The 21,318-nt window shown below is 46.4% G+C and overlaps 1 protein-coding gene across 7 annotated transcripts in view; it reads left to right on the forward strand.

Annotated features, from left to right (window-relative positions):
* The window catches only part of CYFIP2 (cytoplasmic FMR1 interacting protein 2), a 167,136-nt gene that overhangs the window by 16,958 nt on the left and 128,860 nt on the right, over positions 1-21,318 (forward strand). For 5 of the 7 annotated variants that reach the window (XM_047776763.1, XM_047776484.1, XM_047776576.1 and 2 more), the window contains exons 2-8: positions 3,617-3,756; positions 5,442-5,531; positions 12,385-12,462; positions 13,942-14,043; positions 16,640-16,821; positions 18,619-18,715; positions 19,984-20,112. In XM_047776763.1, the coding sequence (XP_047632719.1) occupies positions 3,640-3,756; positions 5,442-5,531; positions 12,385-12,462; positions 13,942-14,043; positions 16,640-16,821; positions 18,619-18,715; positions 19,984-20,112 (795 nt within the window). In that variant the 5' untranslated portion in view covers positions 3,617-3,639. Of the gene's footprint in view, positions 1-3,616; positions 3,757-5,441; positions 5,532-6,778; positions 7,299-12,384; positions 12,463-13,941; positions 14,044-16,639; positions 16,822-18,618; positions 18,716-19,983; positions 20,113-21,318 lie in introns of those variants that run through there. The other 2 variants (XM_047776850.1, XM_047777013.1) reach the window with 2 other exon arrangements.

Here is a 21,318-nt window from a genome sequence, read left to right on the forward strand (position 1 = left end):
GGTGGTGAAGCCTTTCTCATTTATAACTTACTCCTCCAGCTCTTTTTTCCAACCTTGAACTTTACTTGTTCAATGCTGATTTATTTGTTCAGTAGACTTTGCTGTAAGTGGCGTTTGACTGATTACCTCACTGTGGTATATCTTGACATGTTATGTCCTCTGTACTTCGTGTCAGTTGGTATCAAAGGCCTGATTAGATTCAAGGGTTGTGTTTTGGGTCCAGAGCTCTTCATGCGGTGATAGCATGTTTTTCCATCGGGAGGCACATAATGTCTGATTGACCCTCATGTAGTGATGTTAGCAGTGGTTAATCATCAGTGCCTACGTCCAGGTATTCATTAGGGGGTTAGAAAATAGAGATCTTTTAATTGGATGAATATTTCTCAGGGAAACCTTTGTAAATGAGAAACCCCTTTCTCTTCTGCAAATCAGTTTTCCGGTGGTGTAGTTTGTTTAGGAAAGACAGGTTCAATATTTGCGTCTTCCCTTTTATTGATTGATTTTCAACATAAAAATTGGTTCATAGCTATCCTTCAACAGTAGCAAAAGAATAAAACCCAGCTTTTTGTCTTTGTTATCTCGTGGTATATCTGATATTGTTTCAAGATATTAGGGTTAGGGTCAGGGTTAGGGTTAGGGGTTAGGGGTTATGCGTTGAGTTATGCTAATGGATGCTCAGATTGCCCCATCTTTGGCCAGTGACAGCTGCCTCAGGTTGGCTCCTAGGTCCCTTTGATGTAGATAGATAGTGGCTTATAGTCCTTTCTTATGAGATAAATCTAGGTCCCAAGCCCAGCTCCACCACTTGCCAGCACTTGACCTTGTAAAAATTACCTAAATTCTGAGCTTCTATTTGCTCCTCTGTAAAATGGGAATAATCCTAATACCTACCTTTATAGGGTTGATGCAAGATTAAAATAGTTGAGTGCTTGGCAGAATGACACAACGTCGGGGCTTAAAAATCTTAGTTTTATTGTTATTTGAATTAAGGAAGAGCATTAGGGCTTTGGAGCTTGTAGAGCATTATGCCCTGTAACAACATGAACCCCTCCTGCAAAATGGACTTATTAACATTCATGTGAGAAAGAAGACAGACTTTTCTGTGAATCGGTGAATGCTTTTGCTGTAGAACTGAGCATAGAATTCAGGGCAGGGACGAGAGCTGAGGAAGAAGCCCAGGTATGGAGAGGGCCTGAAACCACCTCTGTGAGGCCAGGCACTGCAAGGGCAGGGGAGGAAGTCACTTCTGAGCTTCCTGTGCCCTCACTGGGTGTGGCCTTCTCTGCCACCACAGTGTGTGGCAGGGAAGTGTGTTGAGAACTTGGTGAAGTGTAAAGTGGGAGGTCCGCAGCTCAGCCCCTCTGCCTCCCCAAACAACTGGGTCAGCCTGCGAGGGAAGCCCCCTGCAGTGGTGTCAGCCCTTCCCAGCCTGAGCCCAGCTCCTGTCTCTGGCCCTTCTCTGCCCTGGTCTCTGACACCACATTTCCTTATGAGCCAGGCAAACTCTGACATTCTGCAGTTCCAGCCCTGAAGCAGGTCTTTCACTCCCCTGGGATGGGGGATGAGGAGGGAGCTCAGGCAGCCTTCTCTGTGTTTCCTTATTCAAGTGTGCTAAAACCTTAGCAGTTTCTTCTTCTTACTATTAATTATTTTATAAAACTCAGTTTTTATTAATTTTTATTTCTTATTTTTGACTTTTTAGGGCTCACCTGAGGCATATGGAAGTTCCCAGGCTAGGGGTCCAATCAGAGTTGCAGCTGCCAGCCCACACCACAGCCACAGCAATTCGAATTTGAGCCTCATCTGCAACCTACACCACAGCTCACGGCAACACCAGATCCTCAGCCCACCAGGGATAGAACCCGAGTCCCCATGTATATTGGGTTCATTACTGCTGAGCCAAGAAGGGAACACCATAAAAAGCAGTTTTTAGGAGTTTCCATCATGGTGCAGCAGAAATGAATCCGACTAGCAACATGAGGTTGCAGGTTCGGTCCCTGGCCTTACTCAGTGGGTTAAGGATCTGGCATTGCTGTGAGCTGTGGTGTAGGTCGAAGACGTGGCTTGCATCTTGCATTGTTGTGGCTGTGGGGTAGGCCGGCATCTGTAGCTCTGATTCAACCCCTAGCCTGGGAACTTCCATATGCTGTGGGTGCAGCCCTAAACAAACAAACAAACAAACAAAAAACAAAACAAAACTCTTTTTTTAGATTTTTATTCACCTACCCTGTTGTTGGCTTTGTTTTGCTTTGTTTCTTGCCTCATTTGTTTTTGCTTTTGCAGTTAGGAATCCCTGCACTCTCATTTCTTTGGATTGATTTTTATCTCTTTTTAGGCTTTTGAGTGGAAAATTCTGTTCATTTAATTCTGCTTTCTGATTTTCTACTAAATGCACTAAGACATTTATACATGCTCTTTAGCTTCTAGTTCTAAATATTTTATCATTTCTGTTTGAATTCCTCTTTAGCTATGAATAACCTGGAGGAAGGTTTTTACAAATTTTCATAAGTATAGGGTTTTTTTCCCTTTGCTATAATTTGCATTATTGATTTCTAATTTTATTGCACTGTAGTCTGTGAATGTGACTTCTAGAAGGTCATATTTGGGGGATTGTGAGAACCTGTTTTATGCCCTAAAAGTCATGACAAGTTTCACATAAACTTTAAAAAATGAGTATTCTGTTTGCTGGGTGCTGAGTTCTTAAAATAGCAGTTATCTCCTATTAAGTAACTGCTTTCTGGAACCTCTTCAGCTTCACTGCTTGGCAGAGTTCTCATCAAAGCCATTGCACTCTGCCAGGCTCCAAGACACAAAAAATGCCCATTTCGGGCTGTTTGGTGTGGCTTACAGAGCATACCATACTTCCAGGCCAAGGAAGACAATGGCTCTGACATTTTTGCAAATAAGGTTAAATTTGCTGGAGTCTGAATTCTTTTACTCCCAGCTCAGTTTCATTCTCTGGTTTCAAGCTGATCATCTTTGGCTCTCTTGATCATGGGTATTTGTGTTATGCAATAATTGAAGAGTGGAACTCACAAACATCTTGAATAACAACTGGTGGCTGACTTCTTCCCATGTCCTACATCAGGCATTATTTGAGGGCCTTTGATCCTGGTCTCTGTGGTTGCCTGGATGTCACATAAGTTCTCTGAGCCTTGTTTTTTCCATCAGTTATGTGGATATGGTGCCACCTGCCATCAGAGGGTTGTGGTGAGGCTTATCAAGACAGCAGACATAAAAAAAAGTGCTTTGTAGGGGTTCCTGATGTGACACAACAGGATTGGCAGTGTCTCTGCTGTGCCAAGGATGCTGGTTCGATCTCTGGCCCTGCACAGTGGGTTAAAGGATCTAGCATTGCTGCAGCTGCAGCATAGGTTGCAACTTCGGCTCAGATCTGATCCCTGACCCCGGAACTCCATATGCAGCCAAAAAAGAAAAGAGGTCCTCAAACATCAAGTGCGGAATAAGAGCACCATGTGAAGAAGTAGTAAGTGGAAGTGGTCTCAATGCAGGTTAACTCCTTGGGTTCTCCGCAAGGAGCCTGGACAGAGCAAGATTGGGCAAAATGTAAGGAGGCCCCTGAAATTCTGCATTTCCCTCTCTTCCTTTCCCTCAGTTTGGACAACAGAAACTGCAGCCATGACCACCCACGTCACTCTGGAAGATGCCCTGTCCAACGTGGATCTGCTGGAAGAGCTGCCCCTCCCTGACCAGCAGCCATGCATCGAGCCCCCCCCTTCCTCCATCATGTACCAGGTGAGTCCTCCCAGAGCACTGGGACTGGAATGGGCATTCAGGAATCACAGGGAGTTCCTCAGAAGGTTTGCCCTGAAGGCAGATAGAAGGGGGATGCCTGCTTCTAGAAGGTAAAAGGTCCTGAGCTGATGGAGTCTCTGGTGCATCGGTGGAGCTGAGTGTAAGAACAGATTAGCTAGTAAATGTACACCAGGGCTATTTCTCTTCCCCGGGGAAGGTTTGTTGGTCTGTTCTGACCCCAGATACCTTCCCTGCTGTTCTTGCTGCAGCACCAACCAAGGTTTTGGCAGCTCTGACCTCATGAATTAAATATCGCAATTTAGAAACCCCTAGAGACTGCCTGGGTAATTACTTTTCCTTCATGGATATGAGAAGGGATCTTCAGCTCCCCACAGCCAGTAATGGCTTGAGAAAGCCGGTCACAGTTGTTTGCTTTTGCTTTAGAGAGTCAAGCTTGGGATAAACCATGATCGGATTGCTCAAACCCATGATCCCCACCCTGGGCATGGTGGGAAGGGCATCGGTGCAGCCAGAGTGAGCCTTGCAAATAGCCCCTTGTTTGCGTGTGCTGGGCAAGCATACCATGTTAAGAAAGAATAAGAGAATTTGAAATGTTTAGCTTTTTAGTTGTCTTTGACTTTTGGAAAGTTCTTGGTCTCGTAAATGAGGCCAAATATAAACGCATACTGTATGTTTAAATTCATTCAGTGGCTAGATTTATTAAGCCCATGCCTGAAGGTTGAACTCATAAACTTGGCTTATTTGCATTTTCTAATGAAAATTAAATTTTAATTATGTAAATGTATTTTTCTATTATAAGCAATACAGCAAGTAACAAAAATTTCCCTGTAACTATATATATATATGTAGTACACATGTATACAGGCACACCTGTTTACCATATATATTATCTTGCTCTATGGTTTGGCTTTTTTAGCCTAAATTTTGCTGTTTCCTAACAATACTACAATGCCACCACATTATTTTTGACCACTGCATAGCACTTATAAGCCTGTCATATGAATATACTATTAATTATTTAGCCTTTTGCTGTTAATGGACTTTTGGATGGCTTCCAGTTTTTTTATTACAAAAAAATGGTGCAGTTATTATCCTTGTACAAATGAATCTGCACCCACAGGTAAGTATTTTTGCAACTACTGGATAAAAGCAGTACACATCTTCACTTTTTTAAAAAAACTTCATCTTAATTTTTAAAAAATTTTTTGTACAATTTAAAAGATTGCTTTCCATTTACAATTATTACAAAATATTGGCTGTATTCCATGTGTTGTATAATACAGCCTTGAGCCTATCTTGCACGCAATAGTCTGTACCTCCCTCTCCCCCACCGCCCACTGGTAACCACTAATTTGTTCTGTTTATCTAAGTCTGCTTCTTTCTTAAAAAAACGCGTCTTCAGTTTTAACAGCTATTTAGGCTTGTATGGTTTAAGCATTCACTTCCGAGGCTCCCTGGATAAACTTGATTGCCGATGTAGGCCTGTCTGTAGCCGGCTGCTGCCCAGTGCGATTCATGGTGGAATTTCCCGGTGTAAGATGAGAAAGGGAGATAGGCTTCCAAGAGTACTTGGGCATTTTTTGGCAGTAGTTCATCCCCTGGACACCATGCCACCTTCGACCTGTTTTCTAACCATGGAATGTTCCTGTCTCTAATTCCTGCAGGCTAACTTTGACACAAATTTCGAGGATAGGAATGCATTTGTCACAGGCATTGCAAGGTACATTGAGCAGGCTACGGTCCACTCCAGCATGGTAAGTCTCTGTGGGCAGACACGCCCCCTGTTGGTAGGGGCGGGGCTGGGGGCAGCTTCTCCCAGCAGGGCCCTGTGCTTAGCTATTATATTCTAAGAACCCCAGCCTCTGTCGGACCCAACTCCTCAAGCCTTACCCACCCCCTCTCAGCACCTGGGGCACACTGTTCCTGCTTCTTCCCAACCTGCAAATCCTGCTCCCCTTTGGGGCCCAGTTTTAGTCCTGCTCTTCATTTCCCTGAGCTTCTCTAGCTTTTTGGGTTAACAAGTGATTAGATCCTGCCTTGTTTTGTACTTGATAGAATACTGGCTGTGTGGAATTTTGGCTCTTGACCAAAGCAAAAAGTTTCTGAAAGGAGGTTTGGAATAACCCCTTATTGACTAAAGGAAGCTGGTGACCTAAGTGGTTCACGAGTGGGGGCCAGTTGTCTGATGGGGTTGTGTCTGACTTACTTGGGAGGATCCCCTCCCCTCCCGGACTTTTGTTGATGCCATCCTCAAGCAGCACTGAAATGTGAAGAATTTCAGATTTCTCATTCACACCTTCTCTGACCTTTCTCATTGTATCAGTGATAGTCTCAAGCCTACCCATTCATTCAATAAATACCATGTACCTGGTACCTGCAGAGACCCTGCTCAATGCCAGAGAAGGCATATGTGCAAGGACAGATGGGGCTGGGTGGGATTCTCAGTGAATCAAGTGGGAAAGAGACAAGCTGGCCATTTATTGAGCACTTTCTGTGCAGATATTTTAAATGTATTGTCTTTGTTAATCCTCACCTCAACCCTGTGAAGTAGGTTCTATTTCAGTACCCATTTTATGAAGGGGGAAAACTAAAGTCCAAAAAAGTTAAGTGATTTACTCAAAGTCCTACCACTGACAAATGACAGCTAAATCCAAGTCTGGTTGAATACAAAACCTGTGCTCTAGGCGACGCTGCAGACAAATAAAAATGTACAAAGTTAAAGGAACGAGACATGGTGATAGTTCAGAGTTTTTAAGGGGCAGTGAGAGGGTCGGAGAAAGCTTAATGAAGGAAGTGGTTTTTGACTAGGGCCTTCTATATACACACATTATAACTATATATATATATATATATACTATAACTATATATATATATATACACACATTATAACTATATATATATATATATACTATAACTATATATATATATATATACACACACACACACACACACACATAGTACTTTAAACTCTAAGGTATTCTCATACATGATATCATTGGAACCTTGTAACAGCCCTGAGACTTGCAAAGAGATCATTTTACCCATTTTAGGGGTGAGAAAACTGAGACCTAGAGGACTTAATAAGCCGATTGCTCATGATCCCACAGTTAGTAAATCACAGGGTTGAACCTTGAATCCAGGACTTACGATTCCCAGCCATGATCTCTTTCCACTGACCTCTGCTGTCCCACACAATGAGAATTTTATCTGTCAGAGGTGAGACGGGGAGGGCCTAGCTAGGGGATGCAGGATGAGCAAAGGCACAGAGGCAGAAGTTTTCGGAGACTGCCTGGGTTTGGACTGTAAAGTCCATAGAGGGAAATATTCTGTATTATTTATGACAAATTAGATAAGGTCAGTGCATCTAGGGTGTATTAGTTCAGTAGAGCCACCGTAATAAAATACCACAAATGGCGTGGCTTAAATAACAAACTTGTTATCTTGCAGTTCTGGAGACAAGAAGTCCAATATCAAGATGTCAGCAGGGTTGCCGTCTCCTGAGGCCTCTGCATGGTTTACAGGTGGCCGCCTTCTGGCCGTGTCCTCACACGGTCTTTTCTCTGTGTGCGCACATGTATGTTGTCTGTGTGTCCAAATTCAGTCAGATTGGATTGGAGTCCGCCTAAGGGGCCTCATTTTAAGTGAATCACCTCTTTAAAGGCCCTGTCTCCCAACAGAGTCACATTCTGAGGTACCAGGGTTAGGATTTCAACATATGAATTTGGAGGGACACAAGTCAGCCCATCACAGAGAGCTTCAATGCATTTAATCAGAAATCGTCAGCGATGGAAATTTTTCATTGATGGGAGAAATACCAGCAGAGTTACGCTTGGGGGATACGCTTCATTTGTTTTGTGCAGAATGATCAGTGAGGAGGTGTGAGTGAGGCGAGTACATCCACTGAGATAAACTTATCTAAACTGGAGGCATCGAGGGCTGAATGAGGGCCAAGCTGGGAGGGATGGCTAAGGAGACAGGCATAGGAGAGACAGTGGAGGTCAATCTGCCATAGTCTGCTGGCTTCACAGTCTGCTGGGCCCTGGAGCTCTGGGGGGGGCAGAACAGTGCTGACAGAGCTTTCCTGGAAATGCCAGGTGGGGGCGCCCATGTGGAGGGGAAGGGTATTCATTTCCTACTGCTGCTGTAACAGATGGGCCCAGAGCAGTGTCCTACAACTATACAAGTTTATTTGCTTTAATTCAATTTTATTGGGGTATAGTTGACTTACAATGTATGAGTTTCAGATGTACAGCAGAGTGAATCAGTCAGACATACAAATATAGCCATTCTTTTTTCCCCATATAGGTTATTACAAACTATTGAGCAGACTTTCCTGTGCTCTACAGTAGGTTCTCGTTAATCATCTATTTTGTACAGCAGGGTGTAGATGTTATTCCCACGCTCCCAGTTCTTCCTTCCCCACAACGGTTTCCCCTGAGGTAACCGTAAGATTGGTTTTGAAATCTGTGTTTGTTTCTGTTTTTTAAATAAGTTCTTTTGTATCATTTTTATTAGCGTCCACATAGAAGTGGTACTGTATGATATTTGTCTCTCTTTGTCTGACTTACTTGACTCAGTGGAAATACAGTTCTTTAGGTTAGAAGTCTGACATGGGTTTTACAGGGTTAAGGCTGGCATTTGTTTTTTGGAGGCTCTGCAGGAGCATCTGTTACTTTGTTCTGGCTTCTAGAGGCTGCCCACATTCCTTGGCTCAGCCCCCTCCCAGCCAGCAATCCCACCACTCCATTCTCTGCTTCCATCCTCACGGCTCCTGCTCTGGCTCTCCCGCCTCCCTCTTTCACTTGCCAGGACCCTTGCCATTCCATTGGGTCCGGCAGGTAATTGCGAAAACCTCCCCCTCTCCAGGTTCCTAACTTAACTCCACCTGTCAAGTCCCTTTTGCTGTGTAAGGTGGTGTTTTCACAGGTTCTGGAGATTAGGATGTGGACGTCTTTGTGGGGCCATTATTCTACCAACAGAGAGATAGTGTTGATATGGCTTTAGAGAGGGTCAAAATAGGGTGAACTGTTGATATTCATGGATGATGCCAAAACATCATTTCCTCAACAACTTCCACCCTGCACCTTTCTCTAAGGTAGCTTAGCAACAGCAAGTAAGTGGCTTCATTAGATGCTCCTCTTCTTGAACTTCTCCTGCCTACCCTGGGGACGAGGTCAGTCTCTCAAAGGGCAGGATAGCCAGAGAGAGGAGGAGGAGGAGAAAGTGTGCAAACCATGCCAATGATCACCTCTGAGGAACAGCAAGAGTTCTTTCCTGGGGGGTGAGATGGGGCTGAGTGTCCAGAGTAAGCAGTGAGAGGTCAGTTTGTCACTATATGAAATAGGAACCGAACTCACATTGGGTTTATGTCATGGACTTAGAAAGTCTTCAGATGTAAAGGACCTGAGAGGTCCTTAGCCCTGCAGCTGGCAACCTGGACTGGAATCACCTGGAAAGTATTAAAAATCATTGATGCCTGCCCCCCCACCCCCCGAGATAATGATTTTATTCCAGTGGAGCATGGCCTGGGCATCAGGCATTCTCAAAGTTCCCCAGATGACTCATGGGCAGCCAAGGCTGAAAGCCAGTGATTTAGGCCAACTCTTGGCCTCCAAACAAGAAAATCGTGATATTTTTCAGATAAAAGGTAGATCCACAAAGAACCAGGACCAGAACTCAAGTCTGCTGAGCCCAGGGCTCATCTCACCACACCACCCTGACCTCTGTATTCCAGGCATAATTATGTAACAAATCTGACTGATGGTCAGCCGAACTGTCCACAGGGCAGAGTCCCCGTCATCCTTGTTCAGTGGCCTGTGCCCCAGCACAGAGCACAGAGCCTGGGATCCATGAGTGCTCAGGGGAGGGTTCACTGGATGAATTGGTCGGAATAATCACACCTGCCGGTGGGTGGCCGGATGCTGAGAAGTAGGCAAGTGTTCTCTCCATTAGCTACTGTCACCCTTTTCTGACACTTGTTCTGCAGCAACAGCAGCAGGACACCTACAGGTTCTCTCTAGCCTCAAGGAGAACATGTTCCTGATTTTAAAGGTTCTCTAAATTAAGAATTGAAAGTGTGACTCATCAGTGACATTGGCTGTTGAAAACAAAGATAAAAAAGTAATAAACTCCTAATTAAAACTCATCTTGTGGTAGGAACATATTTTGAAATAGATATGAGAGGTGGACTAAAAAGTAAACCAGTTAAGGTTCATTTTTGGTTTTTTTTTTAATTTTTTAAATTTTTGGTCTTTTTGCCTTTTCTAGGGCCACTCCTGTGGCATGTGGAGGTTCCCAGGCTAGGGGTCTAATCGGAGCTTTTGCTTCCAGCTTATGCCACAGCCACAGCAACTCGGGATCCAGGCCGCATCTGCAACCTGCACCACAGCTCACGGCAATGCCAGATCCTTAACCCACTGAGCAAGGGCAGGGATTGAACCCGCAGCCTCATGGTTCCTAGTCGGATTCGTTAACCACTGCGCCACGACGGGAACACCAAGGTTCATTTTTGTATCCATACACAAAAGAAATGATCTGGTAATACTCTTTTTATTGTATTTTTTGAGATGTGCTTCATTCAACATAGAATTTACCATTTCAAGTATACCATTTAGTGTTTGTGTAGAATATTCCCAATGTTATACAACCATCACCACAATCTAATTTCCATCATCACCAAAAGAAATTCCAAACCCATTAGCAGCCCCTCCCAATTCTACTTTCCCCCAACCACTCATCTACCTTCTATTTCTTTGGATTTGTCTGTTTAGAACCTTTCATCTCAATGGAATTTTATAGCCTGTGGCCTTTGTGTTCAGCCCCTCTCACTCAACGTAATGTTTTCAAAGTTCGTCCCTGTTGTAGTAGGGATTGGTACTTCATTCCTTGTTGCAGATGAGTTCTATTCCATTGCTTGGCTATTCCACATTTTGTTATCCATTCATCCATTGATGGACAGTGGGGTCCTTTCCACTTTTTGACTATTAGACTAATTCTGCTATGAACAAGTGTGGAAGTTTCTCTGTGGACATGTGTTTTCACTTCTCTTGGTTATATACTCAGAGTGGACTTGCTGGGTCATATGGTAGCTCTAACTTTTTGAGAAACTGCCAGTCTATCTTTCACCTTAGTAATTCTCTTTACTCCCTTTATAGATTACCTAGGCTTTGTGTGTGTGTGTCTATGTGTGTGTGTGTATTCTATTTAATCCTCATAAACGTCTCTGAGGTTGCTGTTATCATGGTCCTTAAACAGGTGACTGAATGGAGAATTTTAGGTTAAGTGATTTCCTGAAGACTAGAGAGCTAAAAAGTGAGGAAGCTGGGACTTCAGGCCAGACATTAGGACTCTGAGTTTAGGGCTCCTTCCACTAAAGCACTTACTCAGTGAGGCAAGTCATCAGATTCATCTGTCATGCTGTTTTTAGTTTTGCCATCTGCTCTGTATTATTTTTAATGGATCTTAATCATCGTCCTGCTTATGAAATCGTAACATGAGCTCTTACAAAAGTGCAAACATTACAGTATAGTACATTATAGATATGAAAAGTGAAAGCCTTGTTTATCCAGCCCCACAGAGAGCTTAGTATTCATAATTTTGGTGTGTATTCCACCAAAATATTTGCCATGTACAATAATATACTTTTGTAATTATTATTCTGTTTTTTTTTTAAGCCTATCTCCTATTCATGCTGTTTTGGCACTTGTTTATTTTCTTACCGACTGTTTCAGAAGGAGGAGGAGAGCGTGGGAGGGACTGGAAGTTTGGGGTTAGCAGATGCAAAATATTGCATTTGAAGTGAATAAGCAATGAGACCTGCTGCATAGCACAGGGAACTATATCGAGTCACTTGTGATGGAATATAATGGAGGAGGATGTGAAAAAAAGAATGTATATATAAATGTATAAATGGGCCACTTTGCTATAGAGCAGAAATTGACAGAATCGTTATAAATCAACTGTAATAAAAAATTTAAAAAACAAAAAAAGCGCAAACATTAGGGTATAGTACATTATAGATATGAAAAGGGAAAGTGCCTGTCTATCCAGCCCACAGAGAGCTTGCTATTCATACTTTTGGTGTGTGTTCCACCAAAATATTTGCCATACACAATAGTATACTTTCGTAATTCTTACTGTGGGCTTTTTAAAGACCTATCTTCTATTCATTGTGTTTTGCCACTTGCTTGTTTTCTTACTGACTGTTTATCTGGGACAACTTTGCTCTTGGAACTAGTGGATCCGCCTCCTCCTTTCTAAGGTGGCCATCTGTCTTTAAAAATACGTCCTGTTTGTAGAGCCCTTGGATAAGGAGAATTTAGGCCAGTGCTTCTCAAACTTATTTTACACCTGGAGTGTGAGTCATCTGGGAATTTTATTGAAATGCTGATTCAGTTTCCATAGGCCCAGGGAGGGCCCGAGACTCGGCATTCCTACTAAGCACCACCCCTGCCCCTTCCTCAACCCACCCCATCCCGGGTGATGCCAACACTGCTGGTCCACCCACCACACTCTGAGTGGTGAGCATTTGGGGGCCGAGGGATGGCTGTTGAAAAGTCCTGTGGCATCAGAGTAGTTTCTCCTTGCTGAGCGTATTTTGCTTTTCAGAATGAAATGCTGGAGGAAGGTCACGAGTATGCGGTCATGCTGTACACCTGGCGCAGCTGTTCCCGGGCCATCCCTCAGGTGAGTCAGTCCTGGCCAGGTGGCTTTCCTGCCCCTCTAGGGGGTGGCATCACCCTCCGCCCCTCCCCCATCCCTATCACTGAGCTCCAGGCATCAAGGACCTTCGGAGGGCCTCTTATCCCCAGGGGCGCGCAGGACACATTCAGAGCGCTTCCCGTAAAGCTGACGCCAACGTAGAAAGAATTTGCTCAGTATTATTTTATTCTGAAAGCAGAAAGATATAAAGGTATTTTATTTTGGAAACAGAAAGATATAAAGTAAAAAGCGAGACATCCCACCTCCCCCCGCCCGGCCCCTGCCAAACCCACCTCCCACTGGAGCATAATCACTACAGACACTTGGCTGCATGTTCATCTGGATCTCTTTCCTCAGACATTATGAATATTGTCCTATGATTATTATTTTGTAAATTATTATCATTTACAGAAGTATATCATTTATTATTTACATGCCTCTGCCACTTGCTTTTTTATTCTTTGTTTTCTACTGCTGATTTTTCCATGTTGACACATACAGATATTATTTTTACCATATCGTATTAATTGTGGGTCCCACTGTAACGAAATCAACAAGCCTCAGGTGTGTACACAGAAACTATTCCTCTGCCCTGCTCCCAGTCCTAACCCCAGAGGAAACTACTTATAAATAGTTTGGTTCATGCCCTTTCAGATGCTCTCTGCCTATATTATATACGGACACACAAACTCACACACAGTTTTGTGTTTCGTTGAGCAAAAAACGGGATTAAATTACCCTTCCTGTCCTGCAGCTGTTCTCACACGTCAGTTTATGGTAGCAATCTTTCCACGTCGGGTCCCCGATCTGGTTCATCCCCCTAACAGTTACACATTGGTAGTGTACGACTGCTTCATAGTTTATCCCCATTTCATCAATGACCGCTGGAGGTTGAGCTTAGCGCTACCATCATAGAAATTTCTGAACAACAGTGTGAGGAGTGTCCTTGGCTTATGGCCCTTTCCTCACTCTTCAGTGGCCATGACCTTGGGTGTTCATGCGGAGAACACACCTGCCGTGCAGTCCAGATGTGCTAAAAACCACTGGGCAGAGAAGATGGGCTTCTTGATGGGCCTGAGTACAGCCAAGGGGCTTTACCCCAAGTGCCTTCAGAGCCGTGGACAGAACATTTTTCTTTGCTTAGAATCTGGTGGAGGCCCCCGGGTGGGAGTGGGGAAAAGGTGGAAGGAGGGAGCCTGTGCAGATCACCATAAATGTGTGTACCACGCATGGTCAGATTGAAGGGCAGGAGGGCTGCATTCTGGGGACCAGCTGGTTTCTTCCCCACAGCCAGTGTCTGGGGAGCAGTCAGAGCTGCCCCAGCCTCCTCTCACTGGGTAACTGTATCATTTATCATCCTAAATGAAGTGCATTCAAGAGTGAAAAGGGCCCTGTTAATAAGACAGCAGGCGTGAGCCAGAACCGCCAGAGCAAACCAGGGTGTGTGAAACCCCCTCCCCACAGGTGAAATGCAACGAGCAGCCCAACCGAGTGGAGATCTATGAGAAGACGGTGGAGGTGCTGGAGCCAGAGGTCACCAAACTCATGAAGTTCATGTACTTCCAGGTGAGGGGGGTGGGGAGGGTGGCTGAGCTGAACCAGGAGACCTGAAAAGACCCCCACACTTTCAGACACTGGGGCCTGGAATTTTGTGCCATGTTATTTATTTATCAAATGCTTTCTGAGTGCCCCTGACCCTCCTCTGGGTAACCAAGACTGTCCAGCCCCCTCCCCTGATATAATTCACATCCTAGTGAGCCAACCAGTATATCTGGGGTGGGAGGAGGGACTGACAATAACCAACACATGGCAGAGTAAGTGCCGTGAATAACATGAAATTTTAAAACATTCTGGTGGAGTTCCCATTGTGGTTCAGTGGTAACGAACCTGACCAGTATCTATGAGAATGCAGGTTCAATCTCTGGCCTGGCTCAGTGAGTTAAGGATCTGGTGTTGCTGTGAGCTGTGGTGTAGGTTGCAGACACGGCTCGGGTCTGGTGTTGATGTGGCTGTGGCATAGGCTGGCAGCTGCAGCTCTGATTTGACCCCTAGCCTGAGAACTTCCATACGCCACAGGTGTGGCCCTAAAAAGACAAAAAAAAAAAAGCAAAAAAAAACATTCTGACATGGGGAGTGTGTCTGCATCCTGCATGCAGCTTTAGGGATGGCCTGCAGGGAGGTGACATTTGAACTGAGATCTGAATAATGTGAAAGAGGCTGGCCTGTGATGTGCCAGAGGCAGAGGGTCTTGGGCAGAAGGAACTGCAGGGGCAGAGGCCCGGCAGCCTCAAGGAGCATGACGTTTAAGAAATGGAACGAAGCTGGGGAGGCTGCAGCATGAGAATAATGAGTGGGGAAAGGTGAGGCTGGAGGAGTAGCAAGGACCCATTCATATCACATCGGACACTGTAGGCCATGAAAAGAATCCATGCGTTTTATTCAAGCACTGCGGGAAGCCACTGGAGGTTTCCAGTGACATGATCTGAATGAGGTGTTGGAGCAACATGTGCTGTTGGGGGGGGAGGGGAGGCGGGTGGAGTGGCAGCAGGGGGTCCCATTGAGAGGCCCAGAAGAGTGGTCTTTTAAAGGAGGAAAAGGAAAAAGACGGCCAAAGGTTCCCGTGGATGAGAGGTAAGAGGGCAAGCTGGTTCTTATGGTTCTGTTGGAAGCAGCTCAGGAACGCAGGCTGAGCACTTAAGGTGCCACTCTGTACTCCGGTGGGAGTCCTGCCGCACACCCTGTGCCCTCCTCGTGTCCCACGTGTGGTTATGAGCCTTGTGAGGAGTCTTGCAAGGCATGGCCCAGAGTCTGCCCTGTGCCTGGCTCTGCACTGGCCCCCGGGTGGGGGAGCTGGGAACATCTGGGGAAGGTGCAGGTTCTCCCCATGCTGACTGTGCCCTGTAAGTGTTTTAAGTCCTCTGACACCTTCAGTTTTCTCACCTTGGAAGGAATGCCTATTTCGAAGTTTTCCATGAAGCTAAATAAGGTCTGTGTGTCGAGAGGCCCTCACTCCAGAGCAGGCTTAAGGAATCTCAGCTGCTATGATTAGCATCGTGGACTTGCCTTCGGGGAGCTAAAGTCTTGGGAAGGCAAGTCCAAGAGAGAAAAACTACCCTGAAGCTCGGTAAACTGAGGGCCTCCAGACAAGAGGCATTTAGAGAAGGGAGGAGCTGGAATAATCGAGCACTTTGCTAAGCAGTAGCCATTCGTGACTATCTACATGAATGAAAATTAAAGTAGAAACGCAGCTTCTCTGTTGCACTTGCCATCTCAAGTGCTCGGGACCCACCTGTGATGAGTGGCTGTTGCCTTGGGCAGTGCAGACCCGGAACATTTTCATCATCCCCAACGTTTTGTTGGACTTAGACTCTGGAAGGAGAAAGTGTGGCTGGATCTGGTCTTAGGAGGCCTATTTCCTTTCCTTGCTTAATTTTTCTCCATAGCACAAGACATTCTAGGGCCGTAGTCGCAGCATATGGAGGTTCCCAGGCTAGGGGTCTAATTGGAGCTATTGCTGCCGGCCTACACCACAGCCACAGCAACACCAGATCTGAGCCATGTCTGCAACCTACACCACAGCTCACAGCAACCCCAGGGCCTTAACCCACTGAGTGAGGCCAGTGATTGAACCCACAACCTCATGGTTCCTAGTTGAATTCGTTTCCACTGTGTCACGATGGGAACTCTGATAGAGAGAATTTATTCTGTTTCCTGTCATCCATCACTAGAATATAAGGTCCTTGGGGAGGAGATTATTTTTTTTGTTTTGTTATGTGCTTCATGCCAGGGCCAAGAATGGTACCTGGCACATAGCAGATGCCCAATAAACACCATTTATTGGATGAATGAACCTCTTTCTCTGAGCATCTCTCTCACCCTCCATCTCTACCCCCTTATTGTATGGAGCCAGCACTCTCCTAGGTGCTGGGATACAAAAATGGGTAAGACATTTCTCAGCAAGGGCCTGGTCAATGAGTTGATTGGTTTGACACCCTTGGGAGCAGGTTCAGGGCTCCCCTCTAGAAATCAGTTTACGATCTCGGGGCTCCTCTGAGTGAGAAAGACCTATGGGCAGATTTGCCATTCTCTAAATGTCTGGGCTCTGACTGGGGCCCTGGGAGCCTTGACAGCCCCGTCCTGACCCACTGCCCCCTTCCTGCAGCGCAAGGCCATCGAGCGGTTCTGCAGTGAGGTGAAGCGGCTGTGCCATGCCGAGCGGAGGAAGGACTTTGTCTCCGAGGCCTACCTCCTGACCCTGGGCAAGTTCATCAACATGTTTGCCGTCCTGGACGAACTGAAGAATATGAAGTGCAGCGTCAAGAACGACCACTCTGCCTACAAGAGGTCAGGGCCCCCTCTCCCACCCCCTCTTCCTGGGCAGCTGGCCATTGGGAGGAAGAGGATGGAGCCCTTGTTACAGCCTCCTCCTGGCAACCAAACTAGCCACCCAGTGCGCAGACACAGCAGGGTTCGGCCTGTCTCCGTTTTTGTGGTTTAAGGGATAAGAGGCAAAGCTGACCTTGGAGAACTGGTTCTTTGCAGGGTTTTCTCTCTCAAGGTGCAGTCAAATCCTCATTTGCCTCCACTGTGGGACAGCACCATTTTCTGTATCCCGTGCAATCTGAGACCACTAGTAGTCATTCTCTGCAAGAACCAGAAAGCCAGTTCAAACCACTTATGTAAAAGAAGAAGCTGGATTGACTCCCAGAGCACAAAAGAATTGGTGTACCCGATCCAGGTACTCAGGTGATGTTGCTCTGGTCTCCCTCTCAGCTCTACTTTCCTTAGTATTGGCTTCATTCCCAGGCAGGCTCATGCCCGTGTGGCCCCCAGCAGCTGGAAGTGTCCCTCCAGCCAGCATGGTGACCCCACTACTTGAAGGAAAGAGTGCTCTTCCTTGCAAATACTTTTACAAAAGTCCCAAGGCGGGTTGTCGTTGCTCTGGCTTGGGTGGTGTGCTAATCCCTCTAGCAGTCACTGTGTGTGTTGTTGGGGGGTGGGGGGTGCCCCGATGAGAGAAGTGCTCGCCCTTAGAGTCATTTTGGGGGTCATTGTCAGCTCACAGGGAAGAGGAAGGCTGAGAGTGGGGGAGGGGCCGTTCCTCTCCAGATGTTGGGACACAGCCACTCACAAGCGGGGCAGGGCAGCAAAAGCAACAAGTATTCTCTGTGCTGGTGGAGGCTCAGAAGAGCTCCAAGGTGTCTGAATACGTCTCTTGGGAAGGAATTTCTGTTCTTTGGTAAAGGGGCCCCTTCTCCTTCAGCCACATCCTTCTGGGGCTCCAAGGTAACCGGAGAAACCAAACAAAGACAAACCCTCATCCTTTTATCCTTCTGAATGAATTGAAACCTGGGAAGACCCAGAAGACAGAGCCCCATTCAAGCCTGACTCAGGAATGGAAAATTTCACAAAGATTTCATGGACAGTTCATCTTGCAGTATCTCACCCCCAAATCTCCCCAGCTTTGGTCAGTTCCTTCCATCATGGGCACAGCTGACGTAGTCTGTGGACCAGCCAGAGTCCCGGGAAAGGCGGGTGCCTCCTCTGTGTTCCTCAGTCTTTCGTGACACAGGCTGTCCCACCTCCACCTCCAGGTCAGGCTGGAGAAGACCCAGTGCTGTGGTTTTCTCCCTTGAAGTCTGTGTTCCTCGCACCCATCCCCCCTCCACCTGCCAGCCCATCAGGTTAAACAGACTTTGCTTTCTGTACAGTATCTTGCTCTGTACAGATGCTGAGGTTTTCCTGTAAACAGCATAATGCACAACAAAAACAAAGCATCCTGTCCATGATTCTTCTCCGTGACTCACTGTGCAGGTCCCTGTAAGGCACAGGGCTGCCCGTTTCACTCTGTCCCACCACTTCGGGCTGTGGATGGGAGGCAAGCTGCCCTTAAACTTTTCTCGTTTGAGCTTCAGTGCATTCTTGCCTCCTGGTTTTAGGTACCCTTATTGCAAAGGTATAAACAGCTCCAAATGAAATAACTCCCAAACATGTGTTCCTTTGAGGTTTGAGTCACTTGTGACATTTGGAGCTCCTTAACCTTGGGGACAGTGTGATCTGGGTTAGATGGGAATGGGAGCTCATGAGGCCTGGTTTAGGCTGCCATGCTTGACCTGTCTTCTCTGCAACCCCGTGTCCCAGGGCGGCACAGTTCCTGAGGAAGATGGCAGACCCCCAGTCTATCCAGGAGTCGCAGAACCTGTCCATGTTCCTGGCCAACCACAACAGGATCACCCAGGTGATGGCAAGCACCCCCCAACCCCACCTGCTGTGTTAGTCCTGGCCCGGCTTCCCAGGACCCGTGCCAGGGCCAGGAGATTGGGGTGGGGGCATGAGGAGTCTTGTCCAGATCTTCCATCCCCACTGCCCTACTCACGCTCCAAGCTTGCCTTCCCTCCCAATCACAGACACCCTTTCACCCTCTCCTGAGTTTGTTCTCTGAAAACCTTCTAGCCAGCATTCTGCCCCTGCATCGGTGTAGACTGAGAGCTTGGGTTCTGGAGTTTGACCTCATCTTGGGCCCTCCACTTACCCACTGTGAGGTCTTGGGCAAGGTCCAAGCCTCAGTTTCCTCATCTGTAAAATGGGGTTGTTATTTTGCTTCTCTTAGAAGAATCCACTCATAGGACTGTGGTGAGGATCAATAAGATACTGTATAAAAAGCCCTTAGCGTGTAGAGCCCGACAGGTGTCAAGGACATACGAAGATGTAGTTATAGTTCCTGCCACTGCTTTGCTGGGGTGTTTCCACTCGGCTGTGGCTCTCAGGCTCTGCTGACTTAACAAAACATGTCTTGTGCATCTGTCAACTCACCCTAAACAAGCACCAAGAAGAATGCCAGCAGTCCCCAGGCCAGAACTTGAGGGGTGGCTTCCACCTTTGAAGGGTTTCCAGGCTCAAATCTCTCAGGATTGCTGCTGGCTTTGCTGGGCCCTCCCTGCTCTCTATTATCTGGAGGTGGCTGCTCAGTGTTGATGCATCAGGTTTCTTTCCCGGGGACTCAGCCCCATGCCTGAGCCCACATACACCCCACAGGGGCCCAGGGGAGAACAGGGGGCCTGGAGTGGAGACCTCAGATGTTCTCTCATGGGAAATGTTTTTGTGCTGCTGTGTCCTGTCGGGAGGCAGACATTTGCTGGGCCAGCTCTCCTCCACTGGGCTGGGTCTTCCTGCCACATCCAAGGAGAGGTCCTGGCTCAGGCCACACCCTCAGAACTAAGCTGAGATGACTGCTGTAAAGCCAAACTGCTTTTCAGCTCAGCCTAAGAAAGCACTTTCTAATCATCAGAACTGCCAGGAAATACAGTGGGGGGCCCCAGGGGCGAGGGGTGGGGGCAGTTCCCTGTCATAGTCGATGTGCAGGAGCCCTGACCAAGCATCCATCGTGGCGACGTTGAGGAGAGTCTCGAGTCCCCTCCACAGTGTGTGTGTTGGGGGGTGCTCCTGGGAGGTGTGTGTGAGGAGGATAAAGGACAGGGGATGACCAGAGGGGGCGCTGCTGTTTAGTGTCTCCATCAGCAACTAGAAGTGATCCCGGGCTATGAGGAGCTGCTGGCCGACATCGTCAACATCTGCGTGGATTACTATGAGAACAAGATGTATCTGACCCCCAGTGAGAAGCACATGCTCCTCAAGGTACAGCTCCCTCCATCATGCACTCCAGGCTGTGGGCTTGCCCTCTCACCTCCTTATTTAAAAACTTTTTTATGTAATGCCCCCGACCACCACCCCGTGGCATATGGAAGTTCCCAGGCTTGGGGTCAAATCGGAGCCGTAGCTGCAGGGCTACACCACAGCCACAGCAACGCCAGATCCCAATCATGGCAATGCCGGATCCTTAACCCAGTGAGCGAGGCCAGGGATCGAACCCCATTCTCCCGGGACACTATGTCGGGTTCTTAACCTGCTGAGCCACAATGGGAATTCCCTAAAATCATTTTGTGAAGCTATTTCTTCTTGCTTAAGTATTGATCTAGCTCTTACTGTACATAGTGCTTTGTAACCTGTTTTTTTTTTTTCCCTTACAATGACTATGTACCTTTCCAGACATCATTAAGGCTGTTTCTACAGTATGATTTTTAATGGCTGCTGGGTATTTCATTGTATGGAGACGTTGTTATTTAACCAATCCCCTGTCGTTGGATGTGTGCTCGCTAAACTGCATGGGTACTCTCACAGAGCAACCTTTGTGTGTGTCCATACTCTTGTGAAGTCAGACATCCTGCAGGAAAAATTGCCACCTCAAAGGGAAGGCAGAGTCTTCAAGCTTCTGCTATATTTTGTGAAAATGATCACCTTTGTTTTGTCAGTTTACAAGTTTCATTTTCAGATTTCCAAGTAATATTTATTATTGTAGAAAATCTGGACCACATAGGAAAGCACAAAAAAACTGAACCTCTCATAGTGTTTCCATCCAGAGGTGACACTTTTAGCATTTTGATGTTTGTCCTTTTCTGTTTTCTGTGCTGATGTATTTTCAACATATGCCATATATATATATATATATATATGTTATGTCTGTAATTGTATCCCATTTCATTAAATGCATTTGGACTATTATGCAGCCGTTAAATAACATCTTATGGATGAGCTTTCATTTCTTTTGCCATTATTCTATCATTAGCTGCCTAGGTTATTTCTAATTGCTCTCTAACAGCAGTAACACTGAAATGAATAGCTTCTCCATGTTCTTTAGACACACTGCATAGCCCCTTTTGATTCTCTCTTCCCCAGAACCTCGCCTTTCAAAGTTCCCCTGGTGATTTGACTTTTTCCCCTCTTCTATGTCGCCTCTTGCAATTCCAAGAATACCGGTCCTGTTGGTGTTCCCTTCTTTACGTT

This window comes from Phacochoerus africanus, chromosome 1, assembly GCF_016906955.1.
Source record: "Phacochoerus africanus isolate WHEZ1 chromosome 1, ROS_Pafr_v1, whole genome shotgun sequence".
NCBI classification, from domain to species: Eukaryota; Metazoa; Chordata; class Mammalia; order Artiodactyla; family Suidae; genus Phacochoerus; species Phacochoerus africanus.